This window comes from Pomacea canaliculata, linkage group LG7 (genome assembly GCF_003073045.1).
Source record: "Pomacea canaliculata isolate SZHN2017 linkage group LG7, ASM307304v1, whole genome shotgun sequence".
Lineage (NCBI taxonomy): Eukaryota > Metazoa > Mollusca > Gastropoda > Architaenioglossa > Ampullariidae > Pomacea > Pomacea canaliculata.
Window position 1 is genome coordinate 7,249,684 of NC_037596.1, and position 23,267 is coordinate 7,272,950.

General features: G+C 39.9%; 3 protein-coding genes across 3 annotated transcripts; 1 reads left to right on the forward strand and 2 right to left on the reverse strand.

The window, feature by feature from the left end:
• The first annotated feature begins 1,197 nt into the window (after window positions 1-1,197).
• On the forward strand, window positions 1,198-3,292 carry LOC112568476. The gene is made up of 5 exons (XM_025245783.1): window positions 1,198-1,604; window positions 1,709-1,774; window positions 2,244-2,330; window positions 2,627-2,761; window positions 2,957-3,292. Exons 1-5 carry the CDS (start codon window positions 1,311-1,313, stop codon window positions 3,290-3,292), a joined length of 918 nt encoding a protein of 305 aa, XP_025101568.1. The 5' UTR covers window positions 1,198-1,310.
• Window positions 3,293-3,999: 707 nt separating this feature from the next.
• Window positions 4,000-15,037, reverse strand: LOC112567996 (fibrous sheath-interacting protein 2-like). Its single transcript, XM_025244972.1, has 6 exons — window positions 14,782-15,037; window positions 8,592-8,762; window positions 7,823-8,040; window positions 7,369-7,519; window positions 6,882-7,070; window positions 4,000-5,907 (listed from the first exon to the last, which is right to left on the reverse strand). Exons 1-6 carry the CDS (start codon window positions 14,797-14,799, stop codon window positions 5,635-5,637), a joined length of 1,020 nt encoding a protein of 339 aa, XP_025100757.1. The 5' UTR covers window positions 14,800-15,037; the 3' UTR covers window positions 4,000-5,634.
• Window positions 15,038-17,729: 2,692 nt separating this feature from the next.
• Window positions 17,730-19,558, reverse strand: LOC112568008 (macrophage migration inhibitory factor-like). The gene is made up of 3 exons (XM_025244990.1): window positions 18,937-19,558; window positions 18,412-18,584; window positions 17,730-18,149 (listed from the first exon to the last, which is right to left on the reverse strand). Exons 1-3 carry the CDS (start codon window positions 19,042-19,044, stop codon window positions 18,011-18,013), a joined length of 420 nt encoding a protein of 139 aa, XP_025100775.1. The 5' UTR covers window positions 19,045-19,558; the 3' UTR covers window positions 17,730-18,010.
• Window positions 19,559-23,267: the final 3,709 nt, after the last annotated feature.

The window sequence follows — 23,267 nt, forward strand, 5'->3', positions numbered from 1 at the left end:
TACTTTAACTAGTCAACTTTTTATATTTATTTTTTATTCGTTTCACGCGCAGGCAAACACAACTAGAAAAACGTGAACACAGTAGGAAAAGCGTTTCAAACTTATTTCTCCAAACGTCCCCCACAACTGACTTAACCGTCTTTACAGTTTGTCGTCAGGCAGACCCTCCCTCACCCACACAGCGGGTTGATATCGTGAATCATGGATGAAATCCAAAAGGGTTTCTACTCATTACACGACTAATATCCTTAGGGTTGGGTCGATAACAAGTCTGGTCATGTGACTGTGTACACCCTGGGTATGCTTCACTCCCAGGTGACTGTCGGTTACTTTGGACAGGTGTTACTTTCCTTTATTCAGGTAAGAGTCATCTCATATTAAAATTATGATTAAAGTTGCCTTTTTCCTTATTTTTCGGCATTTTATAGACGTGTTGTGAATATACTAGTCTGTAGTACCCTACTCTCTGATCCAAATAATAGTTTCCTCATAACCCTAACCCTGATCCTCAATATTTTCTTCAATGCTTCTTTCTGACACTGATGTGTACTCAAAACTACAGTCTCTTCTCAGATAACTAATTCCAGACTCAGTTTTTGCTTTTTTCGTTTTCTTTACAGCAATATATCAGAGCAGTCTAGACCTTCCTTGCCAGATAAACACACCATCTATATACATATGTACGTGGGACTGCCTGCTTGATCACATTATTTTTCTTACTTTTGCGTTTAGCCGAGCAAAAGAACTTTCGTATATAGATGTACATGTGCACCTAGCTAAACTTGATAACATAATTAAAAGTACAATATCTCTTGCTTAGCAGTTTTCGTAACAAACTATACAAATGCCAATAAGATAACTGAGGTCGAACTCGTGATGTCACGAGTCTACAAACAAGACAAACAAATATACAATCCCAGCTCTCTTATTGGCTGTAGCCTTGACGATGTCAACATATTTATCAACATTCCTGAAGTCGGTGGAAGAAGGTAGGACAGGGTGATGTTGGCAGGTATTCATCTTGACACTTAAAGTGGATTATTCACTCACATTTTGGATATCGATATCTTATAATGAGCTCTGCTGAGTTATTTCAATCACGTGGTCACACCCTGATAGATTTTTTTTCTTATATTAAAAAAATCGTTAAAAAAAAAACGACAATTTGATTTAAAATGTTTCAGTTTCTTGCGCTTGTCGGGTAGGCAACGGATAACAGTACCCATGCATCTGCATCATTCTTTGAACTGGAAGTGTCAGTGGAAATCGTTTCAGCAAACCGCCAGAGCATCTTAGACTGCTGAATTTTCATGATGAATTATCTGATGGATGTGGAGCAGGGGAGGTCAGTACCACAGATGGAAATACAGGGAGCTAACACAAGAAACGACCTTTTCCCCTTCACAGCTCTGCATGTGCTCGGGTCCCTGCACATCGTCATCGGCGTCACATCAGTCGTACTAGGAGCTGTAGACCTCGTCTTTCTCCTCGTTAATTATCAGAAGGAAGCTGCTGACTACGGTGCGCATGCTCACAATGGTGTGACCTTTGACACTTTGGCGTCATTGACGGTGGCGTCGGCTCCTGTGTGGTGCGGTGCGTGGGTAAGGTCTTTCCAAACGATTTTTCGGACATAAGTCACGTGACATTTGAAAGTAGTGATTAAGTTTATTTATGAACCAATGATTGACTTTGCCTCTTTTTTCAGTATGTCGTTACAGGGTCTATGGGGTCATGTGTTTCGAGGGAGAGGTCACATAGCCTACGGTTGTGGGTAAGTACTGCAAATTGCTGGAACACTACTTATTTATAAAGAAGAATAGTTTAAATATCAGCTACTATGATATTTTTAGTAAATGGTTGCCACTAATCTAAGAGGTATCAGTGAGAGATAATAATTTAAAATGAAAACAGTTTGAAAGAAAACTCTAGAAGGAGATTAAACATGAAACTACATAGATAATTGTTAGTTATTAAACTGTAACTTCTTTTGTGCATAAAGATTTTTGTAGACGTGTATTTCGAGAACGGACGGGATTGTATTCACCCTCACTTGTGGAAACAAGTTTATTACGAGTTTTACTCAGTCATTAGAAACATTTTGTATCCTACTGGTCCTTTAAAAAAAAAGCACAACAGAGAAATATATTTCTAAAAAGAAAATACTATCGAAATACCCTCAAAAGATTTCATCACTATCTAAACCTACTCTGTTGCTATTGACAACTGCCGTATTTCCCCAGAAAACAGCATTCCTCGTCCTGAGTGTGCTGTGTGCAGTTTTCTTCTCTCCAGCCTGCGCCACCTTGTCTGGCATCATTGCTATCATGGTTAGTTTGAATCTCAGAATTTACCAGAGAATTCTTTTTTCCAATCAAGTATAATGATCCCATTACACGATAGTATTTCTCTACATTACAAGATATTATTTCCCTAAATTACAAAATAGTATTTCTCTACATTACAAGACACTATTTCTCTAATACTATAATTAGCTTTATATTGATGTCTCTCCTCACATATCATCGTGTCTCGTTGCATCGAGTTTTTGTTTGCTGTTTCTCGTGTCTCATATCTTCAGAAACATATTGTTAGAAACATAAGTTAGCATGTCGATGTCTCGCAGCGCCACACCCTGGACTCCACAAAGCTCATCTGGATGGCCAGCGCCGGGGCGACCTGCCTCTCCGTCTGCGAGTTCGTCATCGCCGTCATCAGCGCCTCTGTCTGCTGCTGCTGCGCCCCCCTGCGACTAAACAAGGTCAGTGTGTGTCAAAGGTCGGGAAGTGCACACATTTTCTTTGTCTCACAATGTTCCTTTTCGTCTTCCTGTTTTCTTTCGTCTGCACCTTTATTTTTGCTCTTCTTTGATTTTATTCGTCTTTCACTGACTTTATTTGTCTGTGTCTCTTTATACGCTAGCCAATGACTTTGTTTGTCTTCTGCTGTTGGAAAGGTCCACGTCCTCTTCACCGAACCAGAACACCGAACCCCACCCACTGTAGGTCGCCACCCGTTCGAGAGGGACCTGAATCTTTTGCGGATGAGACCGTTCCCCTCTCCCAGTCGTACTCTCACAGTCCGCGAGATGGGAGTGCAGACTGAGCCTCCAAGTCACGTGGAGCCCTCTTTCACCGAGCAGGTCCCTCGTCTACACGGACAGCGCCATCCACGGCAAACACTTCTTCCCCACCCGTACCTACCTCAGGACTATCCCGACAGCCCACCCGGAAGCCCAATGTCCTATCAGCAGTTGAAAAACTGGGCTCTTCCTTATGATGACTACTACTGATGGCCAACACCATTGGTGATTGTTAGAGAACATTCGGATATCCGATATTTATTCATGGTGACCTGATGAACTACAGCCTTAATGTTCTCTGTGTTATTGTTGACCTGATGAACGACAGCTCCAATGTTTGATGTGTTACAATTGGCTTGAACCGCAGCCATCAGAGACAACAGTGTCTATAAATGTTAACGAAGGCCACGATGTACGATGTATGTTGTAGTTGGCTGGATGTTGGATAAATGTTGGTGATCTGGTGCCTTTCGGGACTATTCGTATAAAGTTTTCTAAGAGTTCCCTGTTATGTAAGGACTATGAGTTTTCCAAGAGGACACGACTTTTTACAAAGTGGTATAACATGTCTACGGGTTAGTGTCAGTGATGTATATTGTTTCTTAGAAAAAGAAAGAAGACATTTCTTTTAATGCTATTATGACGATCTTGAGTTTTGATTCAAGTTTTTTTTAATAAACTGCGTAAGCAAATAATAATGATGATAATAACAACAATAACTCATTATACTTCACAAAAAAATTGCTCTTTTACTAAAATAATAAACGTCCTTTGTTCGAACTTTCAAACATTTATACACCCACACTCCCACACACAGAGACACACACACAAACACACACAAAATACAGCATCAGAACACGCACAACCACTCACGTCTGTGAACCTTTTAAGTTAAAAATATTAAACTGTACTTTAAGTTTAAAATATTAAAACTTTAATCACAAGCTGATAAAATACTTAATTATCAGTGCACTATTTCACACATGCTTAACAAAACAACTTTTTATTCTTAGCAGCTGATGTCCAATGAAAGATGATGCTTTACACAGTGTTATCATCTAAAAAAAAATATAACTGCCCAGGAAAATAAAAACTTATTGTAAACTAATACAAATATGAATAATTACATCTAAATTTTTATGATTTGTTTGCTTGTTTTTGTTGTTGTTTTTTTTTGTTTTTTGTTGTTGTTGTTTTTTTTTTTGGTAGTTCTGACCAACAGCTTTACATGTATATCTGCGAAGAACCTCCTTTATAACATTTCATTTCCTTTTCTTCCAAAATTTGTGATAATTGTTGCTCACAATACACCACTGTAGTATGTAGCGGAGTTTAACACACAAAAAAAAGTAAAAAGATAAAAGCTGCAAGTCTGAACCATAATCTTTCAAAAACACCCTCTAAAGCAGATGATAGTCTTGTTCTGTGACACAAGATTTAACTATTGTGTTTATTGCATGTCGTTTCTACTAGAAGCTTAGTTCCTAGTAAACCAGACGGCATTGCAAATAAAATCTTTTATTGGTCCATCTTTCTATCCATCCTTTCTTTTTCTATCCAGTCTATAAATGAATTTCCTCTTTTCTCTTCACCACCCTCACTCACACTACAACTAGTTGTTGCTGGTGCTAGTGGTGATGGTGTAGTCGTAGCTTTCACAATGTTTGGGGAACTTTGTGAGTATTGTTTACCAAAGCCCTCAGGTAGCTGTCATTAGCCATATTTTTCGAAAAGTATTCAGTACTGGCCCCCTTCAGGGAACTGTGTGCTAAGAGCGATGAGAGACAATTCAAAGGGAAAGAATTGTTTATTTTATTACTTCCCTTTCATTTCTTGTGGAGCAGGGCGAGACTAGTTGGTAGTGATAGAACCCAAGCTGCTTAATCGGCACAAAATGTCAACAATCAAAAGTAATTCAATTCTTGTAAACAAAAATTGTTTTCAGTAACTAAGCATCAAAGGAGCCTGTATCTTAAAATAGTTTTTAATGCAAAAGATTTGGATTTCCTTTCCCTGCTCAGTCTTTTGGAACACAGTGCCCGCCAATCGTACAGTTTATAGTTCATCCCAAACTTATGTAAATCATCGCCGACGACTATGTTTACGAAAATAGCAAAGCTCTTCTTCATCATTTAATGAACCATGGAGAAGATGAAGCAAAAATTATGCTAGTCGATACAAACTACATCTTTGTTTGATGTCTGGTTGCCTGTCTTTTTTCAAAGTTTGTAGTTGAGATCCTGTACATTTTTATTCATACCTCACCTCGTTTCATCGCTCTCTTCCTCTTCACTAACAAAGCACTAAAGCCCATCGAGAAGTCTTGTAACATTCAACTATCGAAAAAAGATGAAAGGAAAGAAAATTATAATGAACTGCTGAATGTGGAATTCATTATCTCTTGCAGTCAGTGATGAGACAAAGCTTCTTAAGACTTGACCCCGTAAATAACATTATGTGATGAGCTTACATTTCATGAAAGTAATGTTTAATAATTGTAAACTATACTTAATGATTCTGTGGTTATGTAAAAGGGTTACATAGGGGCAAGTTCATTCTTCTGCTGCTACAGGGACCTCTTCATTGGCACTTTCGTCGGGATTCTCTGTCGAGGCTGATTTCTCCATGGATGAGTCCTCCTCGCCTTTTGGTTCTTTTTCAGACTTTGTCTTTCCTTCCTGTTCTGGCCTCTTGGTCTTCATCCTTCCTCCTCGGTTGCTGATCTTTGCCAGCAGGCTCTCTCGTTGCTGTTGCATGGTTTTCTCTCTTTGGAGGATCTGTCGCAGCCTCTCTTCTCGCACCTGTCCGTCGATCTCATCTTCTCGCTGTGAAATGACAGGACATCTTTAATGCCAATGACTCATGGTTATTATGACATGGGGGAGATACAAACATGCTTACGATACAAAACAGCATGTTCAACAGCAATCTATAGGCTAATGTACACTTTCATATGTAATTTGAACCTAAATATATGGTCATCAGGCATGTTCTCTTTCCAAAGGGGCATGGCTATGCATATAAAGGTATTTTAGTATACTCCATCCATCTGTCATACACACATCTATGAGGAGTTCTCTCTGTTAGAGAAAGGGAAAAGAGAACCAACAAGACCAATGATAGAATGCCAGCACGCAGTCACGTGTGTTCGTGCACGCGCCTTTTCTGTATACAGTGTCTCTACATCAGTGCGGCTGTGTCTTTGCATGCTCTTTCATGTGTTCACAGCGACGTGCATGAATATTAATGGGCCTAACACACACTTGTGTCTTCATTAAGGTATTTGTGCATGTATGCTGATGGATTTGCTTTCATGTATTCATGTATGATCGAGTATGCGCTTTATATTCCGTTTTTCTGTTCCTAATAATAGATTCACAGTTAAATCCGCTATAGATGGTGGGATGGGTAGACAGCTAGTAGCTACATGTGCTAGGTTAGGGAGGGTTGGGTTGGGTAGGTTGGTTTCGGTATGTATTCATTACTGCTACAGTATTGTAAAATAAGGAAAAAAGCAAGAAAACAAAAAGGAACCGATCAAAGAAAAGAATAAATAAAATAAAGAAAGAAGAAAAAATAAGAAAGTCGCAAAGAAACGAAAAATAAAAAAATAAGGAAAAAAAACTTTAAAAAGAAGCAAACAAAAAATGAAGAAAACATAAACAAACAAACGAAACTAACAACGAAAAATAAATTTAAAAAAACAAAACCAAAAAATATAAATACAAAAAAGACAATAAAAACAAACAAACAAAAGAAAACAAGTTAAAAGAGAGATAAACAGACTACATCAGCATACCTGCAACACTCGCCGCTGACGTAATTTCCGGTTTTCCCAAGACTCGATGACTCGCCGCTTGTGGTCGGCCTCGCGGTATCGTTCTTTCTCCTCCAGGCGGCGCAGCAGCAGGTTTTCACGCATGCGCAGGCGCTGCACGAGGCTGACGTCACGCGCGTACATGGCCAAGCGGTCGCTGGAGTCGGTGTCCTGCACAGGCATACAGACGTATAGTCATACAGGTCTACATGCATACAGGTGTAGTCATACGAGGATATAGGCATACAGGTGTACAGGCATACAGACAAAAATCACGTTCTCACCTGTGGAATTCGTGACAGCTTTTTAGAACATAGGGACTCAGATTAGGATATGTCGAAGCTTGTAGGGAATTAAATCGGTTTTGTGGAAACTAATCTTGCATTCGAGTAGATAGATACACGAAGAGCTCCACAGGAGTGTAAGGGTAGTAAGTGTGATCAGTGCAGGGATACATCACGATTCTCACCTTCGTGAGCACCGAGTCCTGCGAACCGCCTACCCTGCTTCGCGGATGCTCGGTTTTTACTGGCCTTTGACCCGCCATCCACCCGTCGTCTGTTCTCTGCCCACTCTTCTGGAGTGCCAGGTCTGTAGCACTGCGGTACCGCAGGTACTCCCTGAAAACAGCCACCTCAGTGCTGTTAATGATGTCACGTGACACACGAAGTCTGGTTGCACCAGTCTCACACAAAACAAAGATCAGGTCTGGGATTGTCTGTTAGCGTTTGTTAGTGGTTATCTCACGTATTGATGAAGTAGCTAGTAGTGATTATTCCTGCTTGCATAAATTGTGTGTGTGCGTGTGCGTGTGTGTGTGTGTTTTGAGTTACTGTTGCCGCCATGGTTTTCCGCTTGACTTCATGGCGGCGTGACCTCTGCCCTGTGCCCTGTGCAGCTGCCCCTTCCCTGCAATAGCTTACCTGTATTGGTTGAACTCTTTTATATCGCACTTGACCTTTCCGTCACGCGTGATTAACTTGTTGTGAACCAGGTGTCGCCACGTGCGGGGATTTTCGAAAAAGTAATCCTTGAGGTATGGGTCGTGCAGTGAGTCGTATTCACCGGGTCGTGCGTGACCAAAAGGGTCATTGAGGTCAAAATCGTATCTCTGCTTGTTAATGTACTTGGATTCTCCTACCTGAAACATTCCGAGCAACTTCCTGCAGAGAAATTAACAAAAGAATGAGCGAACTAATCAATTGATGAACAGGCAGACCAATAACGAACAGGACCAACGGAAGAACGAAATGAAGAATTCCTCAACATCGTGGTTGTCGTCGTTGTTGTTGTTTTCGTCATCATTATCGACGTATTCTTCATCCTCCTCGTCGTTATCGTCATCATCGGTCTAGAGAAGGAGTGATCGTGGACAAAATGGGAGAAAACGAACAAATTAACAAATGAATGAATGGAACGAAAAGACCTAAGAGATCTATTTATAGATCCCTTGTCAAGGCTCAGGTCACATGACTAATAAAAACACAGATATCTTGTCTCGGACCGTTGACCCACTCACCCATGGAGAATCTGAATATCATCATCTGGTTCTAACCAGTTTATCCCTTCCTATGCAAGAGACTGATGCTTTAGCAATGTCATGTAATTGTGTGCGTGCGTGCGTGCGTGCGTGTGAGTGTTGTTCAGTGACGCGTGCTATAGTAACGTATGTGTATGGCTATGGTGACGTACATGTGTGGTGTACAAGGTGTAAGACCCTCGGGGAGACGGTACCACCGGGAGCTTGGCATCCAAGGGGAGCTTACTCCAGACCGGAAGCGGGTCCCCGGCGGGAACGAGGTTGGTGTCGAAGACTCGTTGTCTCCGAGGCATGGAGAGGTTTTCGATTGATGACGACATGCTCTGTGGAGAGAGAAAAAGAACTCGAAATACACAAGAGTGATTTAAACCATGTATCCTTCTATGCAAAAATATAATAATAATAAAAATGAAATAAACACCACAGAATCTCCAAAAAAAATAAATGAATAATCAGGGTGATGCCTGCCATGCAAATTGTCATGAACAAACCACGCAATGTTAAGGTATAATCATTCTTGCATCTAGAAATCTCATACAAAATATAAGATAATAAAACATTGATGAAGGTGACACTAAGAAATTTCCGTTGCTGTCTGTGGAAGCAGAAATGCTAGATACTAGAGAACAAATTTCCCAACCCAGAGGGTTGTATGTGAATAATATGATCCATTCTGATTATGTTATTGCAGTCAAAGATTTACTGAATAGTTTAGGGCTGTCATGAGTTTGGGACCAACAGGAGAATTTTAAAATCTCCCCTGATTTAAATACAAGGTTAGCAGATGTTTATTTGACATGTATATAAACAAATGGTTCTCTGAATTGTATGAAATCCATACAGATTGGAATTGAAGAATTATAAAGCTTCTCTCCCTTGTGAAAAATGCATTACTCTATAAACTAACGAGAACTGTGTAACACATTTTAAGTTTATAACCTTAAATATGAATCTTCCAGTCCAGAATAAAGATTTAGCAATATACCGAGACTACAACAACACTAAATGTACTAAGTGGAAAGCCTGTGATGCTGGAGACGAATTTCACTACATGTGATTACTTCAAGAATTAGAGAAAAAGATGATTTCCTTAAAAAATTCAAACAAACGAATGCAGTTAAATTTAATTATCTTTTTTGTTCCACAAAAAGCATGTACTGATAAAACTTTTCCAATTTATGCAGATCATTTGCAATAGCTTTGATAAATAATGTGACTGGTTTGAAACATGTTAAGAACAAAACAATGATAGTAACATCTTTACTATGTTAAGTATTATTTTTGTTAATTTTTCCTTTTTATATAAGAGTGTCATATTTAGTTGTATTAAAGTTTGTGCATTTTATTCAAGTTTGATATATGAAATGGTATGGGTAAACTGGTAATTGTGTATAATTCAATTTCATTTAAGCAATGCTTATTTATTATCTTCATCTGCTCTCTTTCTCTCTCTCCCCTCTCCTGTCTAGTTGTATTACTACAGTCTGAGGTAATTTAATGTAGACTAGTCTAGCTTCTTATAAACTCAATGCCAGTAGGTAGTACTATCTTTCTATTTTCTTACACCGAATGTCTACTCGAGACATGTATTAGTCGGTCTTTGGTAAGTTCTTGCCCCTGATGGTAATGACGAGGGCAATAGTAGCGTTGGAAGCGGTGCTAACACTCGAGGTTACGATTGTCATCTCAAATGACACCAGAAGCTTCTGGTAGAGAGACAAACATTGATAAATAAAATGTCGGCGTTTGACATTACATCAGGAAAAATCCATGTAAACTTTAAAAATGTGGTACTCACCATAGATCTATTAAAATGTTCCTCTGTTAACACTCAACTAATGTCAGGGAAGGCTTTTTCAGCGATTGTACAGTAAACACTGAACTAAAAATAATGAAATGATCGAGATCTGATTGACTGTTATGATGGTGGTTGTGGTGATGATGATCGTCTTCTAGCCAAGCCTAGTACAGGACAGAGAAGTTTTGAATGCAGTTTTGAAGAAGTTAAGCCACGCCCCTAACTCTGGTTTCTCAAAGCTCCAAAACAACCCAGTCTTCGGTTCCAAACCACCCTGCACACCCCGCTGCAAGCAGCATCCCACGCATCACCAAGTTACTTCATAAGACCATCCTCGGGCAACGACAGTTATAGCAACCAGTAGCAGACCAATATCCACCGACAAGGGGGTGACCAAAACAAAAACAACAGACACATCCACCTGCGCAAGACGATCATCTTTGCTGTACACATGAATTGACTTGCTTCAAAAGCCAGTGCAGTGGAGCGTGACCGGAACGACTCACGGCCAGTGAACTCGAATGGAGTGTGTCATGTCTGTCGTAAAGTCACCTGATCTGTACCACCTGCTTTGTGTGGACTGACAATCTGTGGCTAATGAATGGGCTTAGGATCGAGCAGCGGGACTGTATCGCCTCACAGAGGCTTCTGTCTTTTGCGCTGACGGTGACTGATGGTTACAAGCTGTCTGGTCTTAATGGATTTACTTCCCTTCATTGATAGGAAATGCTGAGCTCACGGCAAGCAAATTGTGTGCACGTGTGTGCAGTTGTGAGAAGGTGTGTGTGTGTGTGTTATTATTCTTTTCGGTCGCTAAGATCCACCTGACCAGTATTATGATGAGTGGCACAGTCTTCCAAGTCCTTTTAGTCCCATGAAAATGGCCATGCATACTGTGTGTGTGAGGGGGGGGATGGCAATGGTTGTGTAGCATACTTTGTATATATGTGTGTGTGCGTACGTGCGTGAGAGAGAGAGGCAGCGCAATGCACAGACTACAACACAGAAAGATGGAAGACAAGAACTGTCAGCAGTGTTCTCATATGTACATGTAGGTAAGCTTGGGAGTAGACAAGTATTCGGGTGGGTAGGCCTGGGAGTAAACAGGTACACGGGTAGTTAGGCCTTGGAGTAGACATGCTGGGAGATGGCTGAGAAACGAGAAAGCATCTTAAAATGATTAAAATGACTTGCAGTCCGATCGACCGACAACCACGTAGGTGGCGTGTACGTCCACTACGTCAAAAACGTAGAAGACAAGTTACATATCACGTACACATGCAGCGGGCCCCACACATAGCCAGACATTCAGCCAGTTCAGCCAGCTGTGTTTTAAAGCAAATCAGTCTTGTGTGCTAGATATGCTGGTGGGAACAGGCATTCAGAGAAAGACTAAAGAGGATTCGCCACACAGACATGTTCCTAGCTTGTCATCTATTGACGTGTCAGTTGACTTGTCTACACTGAAAACAGATACTTGTACGAAGACCAAGACACAGAGCTATGAACATAGACACACATTGATAGACATTTACTTGAGATGCAAAAATTCACGTACATGAGCATCGACAGGTAAATAAATATAGAGTTGGGAGTAACATGTGAGTATGAAGAAAACAAGGTTCATTTGGAAGGGTAGACATGTGTGCATATATATAGATAGATCTTTAAGACCTAGCAATGTTTTTTACTGCCATTAGCCTTATAAGCGAGGCTTTCACCGTGTCATGCGTTACGAACACTATTTCAGTCAGTTCCTGGCAACGAGACAACCGCGGTAAGCTGACTCTCGACCGTTGTCCGTCACCTGAGGTTATCTCCCCCTGTCACCTCCCCACCCCTACCCTCCCCGGTCCACTGCCTTGCTTCTCCTAAGTTCGGTTGCTAGGGAAGCTAACCGGTCGGCCTCATAACCGTGCATGAAGAAATGAGATAAATGAGGAATCGATGCTGCCATTTTTTTCCAACCCTGAGTGCAAGCGAGTTCCCAACTTAATCGCCTTCCACCCCGAATTCTCCCCCGGCTCCCACCTCAACTTCCAACCCCTTTCGTTCCCGCAAGACAAATCTTTTAGGCTGAAGCCAGTCGGTTCGTCTTTTACGCCGAAGGAACCATTGTGAAAAACTGTTGCGACCAAAAAAGAAAAAAGGTAAATGGAAATTAATTTTGTCAGAATCTGATTGAATCAGTTGATTGGGGTACAAGAAGAGAATATTTTTTTTTAATGAAACAAAACCTTTGATCCAGAAGAGATGAATTATTTTTTGCGTCCACATTCTTTCAATGTGGTCAAAATTATTATCAAAGTATTTTGTCAGTGACAACATGATTATTTGTAGTTCGTATGGACTCGAAGTCTCTGACATGCACGACTGGCGGACACCTTGTGTCAGGTTCTCGTGTGCCTTCCGTCATTGGAGAGGTCCACCCCCCTCAAACAACCACTTTACAAAATACAAATGGTTCACCTGTTCTGACCTCCCTTCGTAAAGTCACGCACAAGGAGCGATTCGAACCTCTTGCCTACAATAACAGAATTACTGTGCAGGGCTACCTGGAGACGATGGATACAGTTACATTGTGACTGCACCTGTGTTTATGCGAAGTGGCTTGATCTGATCAACTATTACCCACTTAAGCAATTTTTTTAGCCTCCGCACCAAATGCGTTCCCCCGCAAGGCTTTAAAGGTGTACTGTGTGGGTGCACAAAAAATTGTGTGTAAATCAACAGCTTAGCAAAAGTCGTCTGCAAGTCAGGGTGTAAAGTGTGCGGATATCTCTAGGTGTCCCGGGAGGCAGCTGAGAAAAAATGAAGTGCAAAGGTTGGGTAGTATAATATCAGCCGTTGATATATTTTAGGGTGGAAAAAACTTGCTGTTAGTTTCACTTCTAGGAGTCAATAATTGTGGTGAAATTGTGCTTGTGGAGGAAGGTAGCGGGTGAGAAGAGGAAAGTACGAATAAACACAAAAAGTTAATAACTTCTAACAAATCCATGTACACATTCATATACACCCTTGTATCCACATTTAAATAAACATACACACGCAAGTGTTTCAATTACTTCAATTAAAAATTATCGTGATGTCCCTTCGCTAAGTTGCTTGAGGTAACTGTTGTTTTTTGTTGTTGGTTTGTTTATGTTTATGTTATATATTCCCTATATCTTCTTTGACTGTGGTGTCTATACTGTTGCTTTGTTCTCTCTGTTTTCATTCGATTCCCCCTCTACACTACATTTTTCCGTAATGCCATCTTGTTTTGCGTTTGATGGATTCCTTGTCTGTAGTTCTCTCCCATTATAGGTTTTATATATTTCTTGTCTACGAAACATGCATTCTTCACAATTTTTTCTTTATCTACGGGCCTTGTGTTTTGTCGCTCCGTGTTCAGTTTTAGAGCTGTGCGTGTACAGGTCAACTGCGTTTGTTTATGCTGCCTCTTGCTTCATATATGTTCTCGACAGCTTTGTTAAAACTATTACAGTACTTTCTTGGTTCCAGAATAGACGACCTTGCGCCCTTTTTCAGTTATTATTGTTGTTGTATCTATTGTTTTTGTAAAGTTTTTTGGAAAGAGCGCTTTAGAAATAACATCATTATTGTACATCTATATATATATATTCTCCTTCTTTCTTCTGCCTACCATTTCTTTCTTTCTTTGATAGACCAAGAGAGGTTTTACTGCGGACTTGTGTAAGTTCGTGGGTTTTACTGTCCAGTTTTAAAGACTTCGGTGACTTTTCTTACATTGGTGATAGTTTTTATTATAGTTTTCTATGCCTCCGTTTCCTTCTATGGGAGGAAATGTGGGGGAGGAAGGTGTTGCGAGGCCACCCGTAAAAGGGACCTAACCAATCGAGGCAAGGGAGATAACCAGTTCAACCGCTGTAACACTTTCCTCATCGGGTAACTAAGCACCAGTGGAGGGCAAGATCAGTTTTCCCCCATAAACAACAAGAGACCTGGGGGAGGGGGAGCAGTAACGACAGCGCCTTAGGGGAGAGTACGGGGGTCTCCGAGAATAGTGTTATCAAGTGCAGTCCCCCTTCTTGTGTGTGTGTGTAAGTGTGTGTGTGTGTCACCAGAATAGAACTTACAAAAATCTGTGTGAACATAAATTCAGTTCTGTCTCTTTCTCTCCTTCTCCTCCACCAGTAACTCGCAGACAATTCACTCATTTGTTCTTCCTCTCTTTTTTTTTCTCTCTCTCTCACACACACATACACACGCACGCGTGCACTTACTTTAGCGATACAAACTGCTCCAAAATACGAATTTGACACAGTGTAAGCACGCACGCACAGAGAACATGGCTCTTTGCAAACACTTTAGCCCATGCAGAAAAAGTGAAAAACGAAAGAAAAAAACAGAAGTGCACTAAGCAGGTAAACGAATAAGTACTTAAAGTAAATAAAATCAAACATAAGACGTTTAAATCACACATATTTCGCAATTCAACACATAGCTACACATAAATAACTGCACACATAGTAACTAGTCGCACATACCTACAGACATATCTACATAAGAACATAACTTACCTCTTTCCCTCTTTTCATCCGTGGCGGCTACTCCAAAGACTAGTGGCTGTTGTAAGAAGTGGAAAGGCTCCCTGTGTCGAGCTGACGTGAGCGCATTAGCTGCAAGTTCTGTCCCAGCATGCTTTGCTCTTAAACCTCTGCGACTGTGTGTTGGCAGTCGTAGTCACAGACCCACCGGGTACCCGAATCCTGACAACAGCGACACCCTGATTCGCCGAGGTTGTGTTTGAGACAGCAACCAATGAAGCGTTAATCCTGTAATCTCTCTCTCTCCCACACACACACAATCTTGCGATGGAAACATTTATCTGCAAAAAATATCAAGGGTATGGATGGTCTTTAAGAATGTTTACATATTTATGTTTGTTTGAGGGGAAGAGTTGGTTGTTTATTTTTGTTTTGTTTTGTTTTGCTTCGTTTTGTTTGTTTGTTTTTTGTTTTTTTTTTTTGGGGTTTTTTTTTTTTTTCTTTTGGTTTTTTTGTTTTGTTTTAGAACAAAAGTCAATTATTCGAACGCATTTTGGGAAAAGCATCTTGCACTCGAGGTGTCGTCACGTCACAGTAGAAGGTTTGTCGGTTCGATTTCTTTAACAGAAATTTTTCCTAGATGTCTAATTTGCCAGAGATGGTATGAGGCGACGATAAGTGAGATGAAATGAACGTCGCCTTCCACGTGTTGTTATCAAGACAAAGTTACCCCTACGGCCACCATGCCCTTGTCTGCTTTTATCTTCTTTTTTTTTTGGGGGGGGTGGTGCTTTTCATCTTACGCTGAGTTCAGCTCAGTCATTATAAATACACTCTGGTGGACCTTAAAGTGTTGAGCAGATCCTTTCTTTAGTACACTCTCGTGAAATGCCCGGGACTGATTTCCTTGTTTGTGCGCCCCGTTCCTAACAAACAGCTGTCACGTGTCTTGTGGAGCTATCTTCTCAGCCAATCAGCTTTCGCTCCCTACTGTACCTCATTATACTCTCTAACCTCTTGATAAAAGCGTCGAGAAAGTTCATTAAATCTTTGCAGGCGTGACCCTGGTGACCTTAACAGCCATGCGTTTGGCACGCCGTTAATATTTCGCCTACGACCCTGGGGACTATTTTTGTTAATATCCATCAGTCCCGTTGAAATACTTTTATGAAAGAAAACTAAGCCAGGCTTAGTCAATCTTTACCTTCGGTTCTGTTCAGGATGTGACTAAGTCTGGAGAGAAGTGATCTCTTTTTTTTTTCCCCAAGTAGATTGGCTGGACAGAACTGGGGAAACAAAATTGAACAGAAATATACCATTGCCATTTTGTTAACTTTGTTTCTGGGTTAATAATAAAGTTTGCTTTTGGGTTAATAATTTTGGTGTATGTTCTAGAAGCTTTCGATTGTTTGATTTGTTTAACTTATTTTTGTGTAGAAATAGTGGCCACTTTCGACGAGTTCAAGACCACCTTTCTGCTCCTACCACTTGATTAATCTTACCCAGAAAGGATCCTTGCACTTTTATGTCTGATGGATAGTAGGGGTGGGGGTTAGTGGGTGGGTAGGTTGGTTGGTTAATTTTAAAGAAAGGTGTGGTCAATCTAGTGAGAGTTTCGCACTATGAGATTTTAAAAAGAATTGATAGAGGAAGAAACCAAAGAAAACCCTCGAAGGCAAGCCATGTCAAAAACATGACGAGGAAAAACAAAAACCACGTGCCCCTAAAGGAGATTTGAACTCAGAACCTTACGATACTTCAAATATCTGAATTAAACAATTGTTTATTGAACAGAAGACCTGCACGGATCGTCGGTATTTGGCATGAGTTCGTGTACATTTTTAAAGGTACTTTGCACGTTCTTGCATGCTTATATATTTTTATATTCTTGGGTACTTACATGTACCTTATATACTTGCGTACCTACAGATGTGTCTACTTTGCGCGCACACACACACTTTATAGAGTACTATATATATACTTCGATGGCACCGCTTCCAGTCACTTGTTGCGTTTGGAGAACATGATCCGAGACCCTGATGTTATCACTGACCTCCCCTGTGACGTCACGAATGCTTGCTCAGCCAATGTGTGAAGTTCTTTGTGCGCTGCCAGTGACACGTGACCAATAAAACAATGACTTTTCGCTGCTTTCAGGTTAACTCCCGAGTGCCAGCTGTCTTGCAGCTTAACCCAACCCTACCTCGAATTACGAGCTCACAGATCAGTCACAACAGTATTTGCTCGTTGCTCGGCCTTACCTCGAGTTACGAGGTCAAGGATTACGCGCAGCTGCCTATAGTTACGAGAACTCACGTTTTTCGTTTGTTTGTTTTTTTTCTGCTTTTCATGCTGCTGACAGGTGAGTGACAGCCAGCAGTTTCTGCATATGTGAGCCTGCGTGTGACTGTGCATTCATGAACGGCTTACAGCTGCCTACACACTGTTTTGTGTTATTTTGCACGCCAATTGTGAATACGTAATAATCTTTTTATGAAAATATCTTGTGACAGATTGGTTTTACTTCTCCTCCTTTCCTTCTTTCACTCTTAGGTGGGTAGATGTCGAACAAGAGCACTAGGAAACTACTATACAGGAGCAATGGGAAACAAAGGGAAAGAAGCATTTCGCGGAGGTCAGCATTTCACGAGGACCCTCAGTGAGCTCCCTTGCTGCAACATAAGTTACCGTCGTATTTGCTCATTCTACCTACTACGATGTTCGAAAAATCTTCGTCTCTGCAGCTTCTGACTCAAACTCATAATTTTTGTGTATAAAATTCAGTATCCTAGTGGATAACCTCACAATCATCAATATTGTCACAACGATAACGTACCCGCACATTTTCTGTCTCAACAGTCGATTACTCGTGGTTTATGTTAGGAAAAAACAAAAGAATAAATAATAAATAAAATCAAGAAAGGAGGGGGAAACATGCATGAAAGAAAAACAAAAAAGGACATAGTAAACAATCCAGAAGATAAAAACAACTTTTTTTAATTTAATACTCACTCAGACAGCTATGCTTGTCAAAAATAAAAACAGTGAACAGTTTTCATCATTCGTATCATTGTTTTCCTGTACAATTTATTCAGGGACGACTAAACTTACATCAGAAGTTGTGTCTTTGTTGTCAAGCACGTGCCACTCAAATACACACGCACAAAAATACTCACGCACGCACGTAGGCAGACACGCGCGCACTCGCCCTGTAAAGTTTTTTTGATTCTGCAAAGTATCAGTCAAAAGATGGCAGACAGAACTATTCTGACGATCCCCCTGTTTCCTTAGAAGCTGATGGACACAAAGGCAAATCCAAATCTTGTTCTATCTTGGGGTCATGCAGTTCTCCGTTGAAAGAACAATACAAAGCTGACACTGGTTTGAAAATGATCACGATCCTGAAACAAATGTAGACAACTGTCTTTGCATTATATTTTCTTATTATGAGTGTGGTCTTTCTTGACATGCTCACTGTACACTTAACTTGTGATTCGATAGTTTATAGAATTACATTGATTTTTACATCCATTGTATTTCATTTTACTTTTTCTTTTAAATAAAGTACCTTTTTACTGTTCGTGATGTCTCTTTGCTATATTTTTTATATTCAACAGTTTGTTTTTTTAATTTTTAATTATAAAAAATTACGAGCGCGCTGACCTTTCTCGTCTGACTTTCAGGTGTTCGATGAAATAGTCTTCCAACATCCGGGTAATCTCGAGATTTTTCTCCGGATTCAGGCGACCGATGCACTCTATGGTGGCGTAAACACAAGCGTTCCTGTCGCCACCCATCATAAGGTCGGCCTCTGCTCGCAAGTCGATGAACACTACCTGTGTGGTTTCAATATTGATAATATGCAAATATACTAAAACACAAGAGTTTATTAAATAAATACTTTCTCTCTCACACATTTAGTGTACATTAAAGTACTTTTCTGTAAAGGCTATATCTAACTGCTTTGTTAATCATCTTTAAAGCCTGCCATTCTCTCTTAGTGTTTCGTGTGTGTGTCAAGATATTTTAGTCGTTAAGACCTTTTTAGTGGTTACTGTTAGTAAGATAATAAGCATTGTTTATGAAGGGCGCGCCCACGCTTGGTCCCGAGTGCACCTTCACCAGATTCATCTTTGATGGTAGAAAAAAAAGTGATACAAGTAACGGATATTGTTAAGATGTTCTTACCTCTCTTGGCTTCTGCAAGGCCTGAAACATCATGTTGGTCAGTTTGGCATGGAAGAACGTTGGCACTACCCGGCTGGGTACATTGGTGTTGATGCAGATGATGGGCATGGCTGACTCGATCGCCTTCACAAACCCTCCAGGTTTCCGTTACCTCCCACACCAGGCGGGTGTAAGCTCACACACTAGGTTTGCGTTGGATTGACTACACGAGTAACACTTCCCTTTTCTTGGGTCAGTCACTTGCGGAGTCAAAGGTCACAGTAAACACCCTGCGTGGTCGAGGACTGCAGTTGATCTGTTGATTGAAATTCATTTAGTCTCTGTCATCAACGAACGATTACGATAACACTTGTCTTTCGGCGCTGAACTACGTTCTTCGACTGACGTTTTCTATCCGCCAAGGTATGTGCTCGGCTGCCAGTTCTTTAAATAATCTTCGGTCAGGTCAACAACATACATGGGTGGCCTTCACTTTCCTACTTCTTTGTACATATACCCGGATCTTTCTACATCCGAGTTTCTCGGGAGTTCCCCACCTTTACAATAACAGGAAGGACAGCGAAGTAATTTGTTTTGAACGAGAATAGCGAGGTGTGACCCAACCAGAGACTGTAAACCCAGTTTTGATGTGACAACCTCGCGAGCGCAAAGCCTCCCGGATGCAGCAATCTGGACAGAGCGTTGTGATATCCACAAGACAAAATACTCCAGTGGTTGGGCCACTCACAGCCGGATCACGCTATGAGAAGATGAGCAAACCTGTCTGTAATGTAGGTCAGAGAGACAACTTAAAACATCAATACGCGGGCACGTGTGTGTGTGCGCGCGCGCGTGCATGTGTCTGTGTAGACGCACGCTGTACTGTAATGTTTGAGTCTCTTTAAGGAAACTCCATACACAAACAATTGTGGATATCACTTTCATTTGTCTATGCAGTTGCATTCAAACAGAAATACCTTATCACCCTTACAGTGAGAGTAAGCAACTGACGAAAACTTTGAAGCTGAAAATCTGGAAAGAAACGTGCAGACAATAGAGATTGTTTAAAACAAGAAATTATTTGCTTTAATCTATAATGCAGTAAAAACAAAACAAAGTAAGATGAAAAATTATGCTGGGCACGCACATTTATTTGTTACATCTCACATGGAACACAAAACACAAGGTGAACAACAAATCATGTTGATGACAAGTCATCATGCGGAGGCAATATTATTGAAAGCTTGAGATGTGGGAAAATTCCCACAGCAATCAAGAACAGGCATGACAGAGATAATGAAAAGCATACAGTGAAATATTGCTTTTTTTTCCTATCTACTAGACCTATTTGGCTAGTGTTGTCTGTGCAGGGTGAATCCCTGTGTTGTTATGTACATTGACTATAACATATAACTAAATCATACACTTTCAAACCATTCTGTAAACAACATGTCCATTTAGTAATAATAATAATCAGCATTTATAAGATGCCTATTCAACATGTAATGGGTGAACACAATCACTCATGTATGCCATTCAGAAAACATGACAATAAGCTACCATTTTGGCATGGAAAGCAACACAGGCATATCCAGTCAAACAAGTCCGAACAGATCAATCTCCATGCATCTCATGCTTGTCACTAAACACCTTTCTGAACATTAAAAGCATTAAAAGTATTTCATCCTCACATATACTTAAAATTTTTCTTGAGGGAGATCAAAATTAAGGTAATAAAAGCAAAAACACACAGGTCACGTTCTCATCTCTATGCCTAGGTAAATATGCTGACAGTCGTTTTGAATGCCACAGTATTTTTAGTCTCTGCAGGAAAGTGAAACCACTGCCATTAAAGTTTATAACTATAATCATTACAATAGTGAAAAAAATGTTCTCACTCATGTATGAAATCATGTAGAAATCAAAAGAACATTTGCATGTGCAGGTATGCATCACCGAAGGTATACAAATGCATCTTTGCCTCCATCTAAACATGAATCGTATACTTAACTCAGAAAAATGATGCTATTCATTTGCATCAAACTGATTAATCAAACATCCCACCAAAACTCAAAGCTTCAGTAAGTTTCTTTTACTGAAACCAAAGTCATAAAATATAGAAACAAACACTGTGATACTGTTTTCTGAAGTCAAATCTTTGAAAATTATTTATGAGCTAAAAATGCATTTCTCCAGCAAAACATATCATTTTAAACAACTGCAATCTTTTTTTTAAATAATTAAAACACCCCAAAAGACACGTGTTCTATTTTTTAATGCCTTCTTGTGACTTTTATTTCTTTTACTTGTATTGTCTTTTTTTTTGTCCTTGCTCAACTTTGTGTACAATTTTTTTACCAGTTAGGCTATAAATACAGAATACTACACTGCACACTCTCTCATGTATGTGTGCAAACTTGCTTGTGCATGCACACTCACACAGAGTTAATAATTAATTTAAAGTACATAAAAACATTATTGCGTTAAAAAGGGATGAAGAAATGTCTCAATTAAAATGACTCTATATGGTGTAAAATTATGTAAGACATACTAATGCAAACATCAAAAATAGGAATTTTGTTTTAATAAATGATGAGATAACGCAAAAGCACCAAAGGTAAACAAGAATAATCAGCATACTTTCTACACACTTGCTACAACCAGATGGTACTGGAGCACAGCTTTAGATTTAGTGCAAAAAATGATTCACCCTTACATGTCAGAAGCAAGCAACAAAATCTAAAAATGAAATTTTTCTAAATTAAGTGCCTCGGCAAACGCTGTAAAATCTGCTTACATGCTCATCTAAATTCTGTTTCATGTTTCTATTTGAAAAATTCTTAATAGTATCTCAAAGAGATGTCATGGAAAACATCATGCTAACCAAAAACAAACAATTTTTTAACAATTACATAAAATAAAACTATACAGTTCGTGCATAGGCACACTTGTGCACTTACTGGTGTTTTGGGGATGGATGATGTTGGTTTATCTGCAACCACACCTTCACATATATGCTTTGCTTCACTTTTGGAAGTTTTTACAAGTACCATTTTATCCAGGGAATACAAATGGAGCTTTACACAGCAGGCAGCCTAACTTTGTGCTCATTATTTTCTCTTTTAGTCAGAAATCCTTTGTACAACCTTTGATTAACCTGCCGACAGGTCAGGCATTCAAGCTATATCTGACAATTTATATTTCTAATGAACACCTTCTACAACTGTAATTCTCTCTCTCTCTCACTTAGGGACAATCTCCCTAAATCCATCCTTATCACATAATGTCCTTCATATTCGTACTTCTACACTCTCCTGCTCGTTGTTGTTCTGCTTCCAGAAGTTCTTGCAGTTCTTTGTGATTGTACTGGAAGTTCCTTTTTAAGGCATCGTTTTAACTTTTCTTCCATGCTTACCAAACAAGTTTTCTTGATCACATGTAAAATCTATTATGTGAACGTCTCTGTAAGGATTTTTGGAGGAACACATCATGATAATGCTCATGAATAATGTTATCAATTATTATTAAAATTATTAAATTGGACAATTTAAAAAGCATCATGCTGTCTAAAGTAACAATCAGTGGTGTAATCCTGTAATTAAATAATGGCTGTTGTGATGTATTATTTAAATAAAACGAGACAAATAAATATATCTGATACACTGGTATGCACACACATAATTTAGGTCATGTATATGCAAGCATGCATGGGTGTGTGCATGCATGCATGTACCTGCTCACTCACACCGTGTAGTGCTGTGTGCATTCACTAGAGCAGGGGTGGGCAAATAGCGGCCCGCGGGCCGCATGCGGCCCGCCAAGTGGTTCTCTGCGGCCCGCAGAAGCCCTTTGGCAACACAAAAAAAATATTACCGAAAACAAGTTAGGCTTAAGTTACGTTCAAGTCCCATGCCTGCTGCGTACGTAATGGCCGGCCTTGATGCACCTGATGAATTACAACTTGAACTGATACACCTTCAATCAGATCATGCATTGAAGGAAAGGTTTTATTCCCTGTCACTGGTTGAGTTTTATAAGTGCCTCTCCAACAAATCATTTCCTTGTTTAAGAGTATTTGCTCCCCAGCTATTTTCAATATTTGGTTCAAGTTACATCTGTGAGCAAAGTTTTTCCTGCATGAATATAAACAAGTCAAAGAACAGGTCATTGCTTTCAGATGCAAACTTGCAGTCAGTTATGAGAGTATCTACCAGTAATTTTAAAAGAATTGTTCAGCAAAATTGTATTCAAAAACATTTTTCTCATTAAATTGTGTGTGCTTAATTTTTCATTCTGGTTTTCTATTTATTCCTACAGTGTTACATATTTCATGTGCTCATTATTAAATAAAT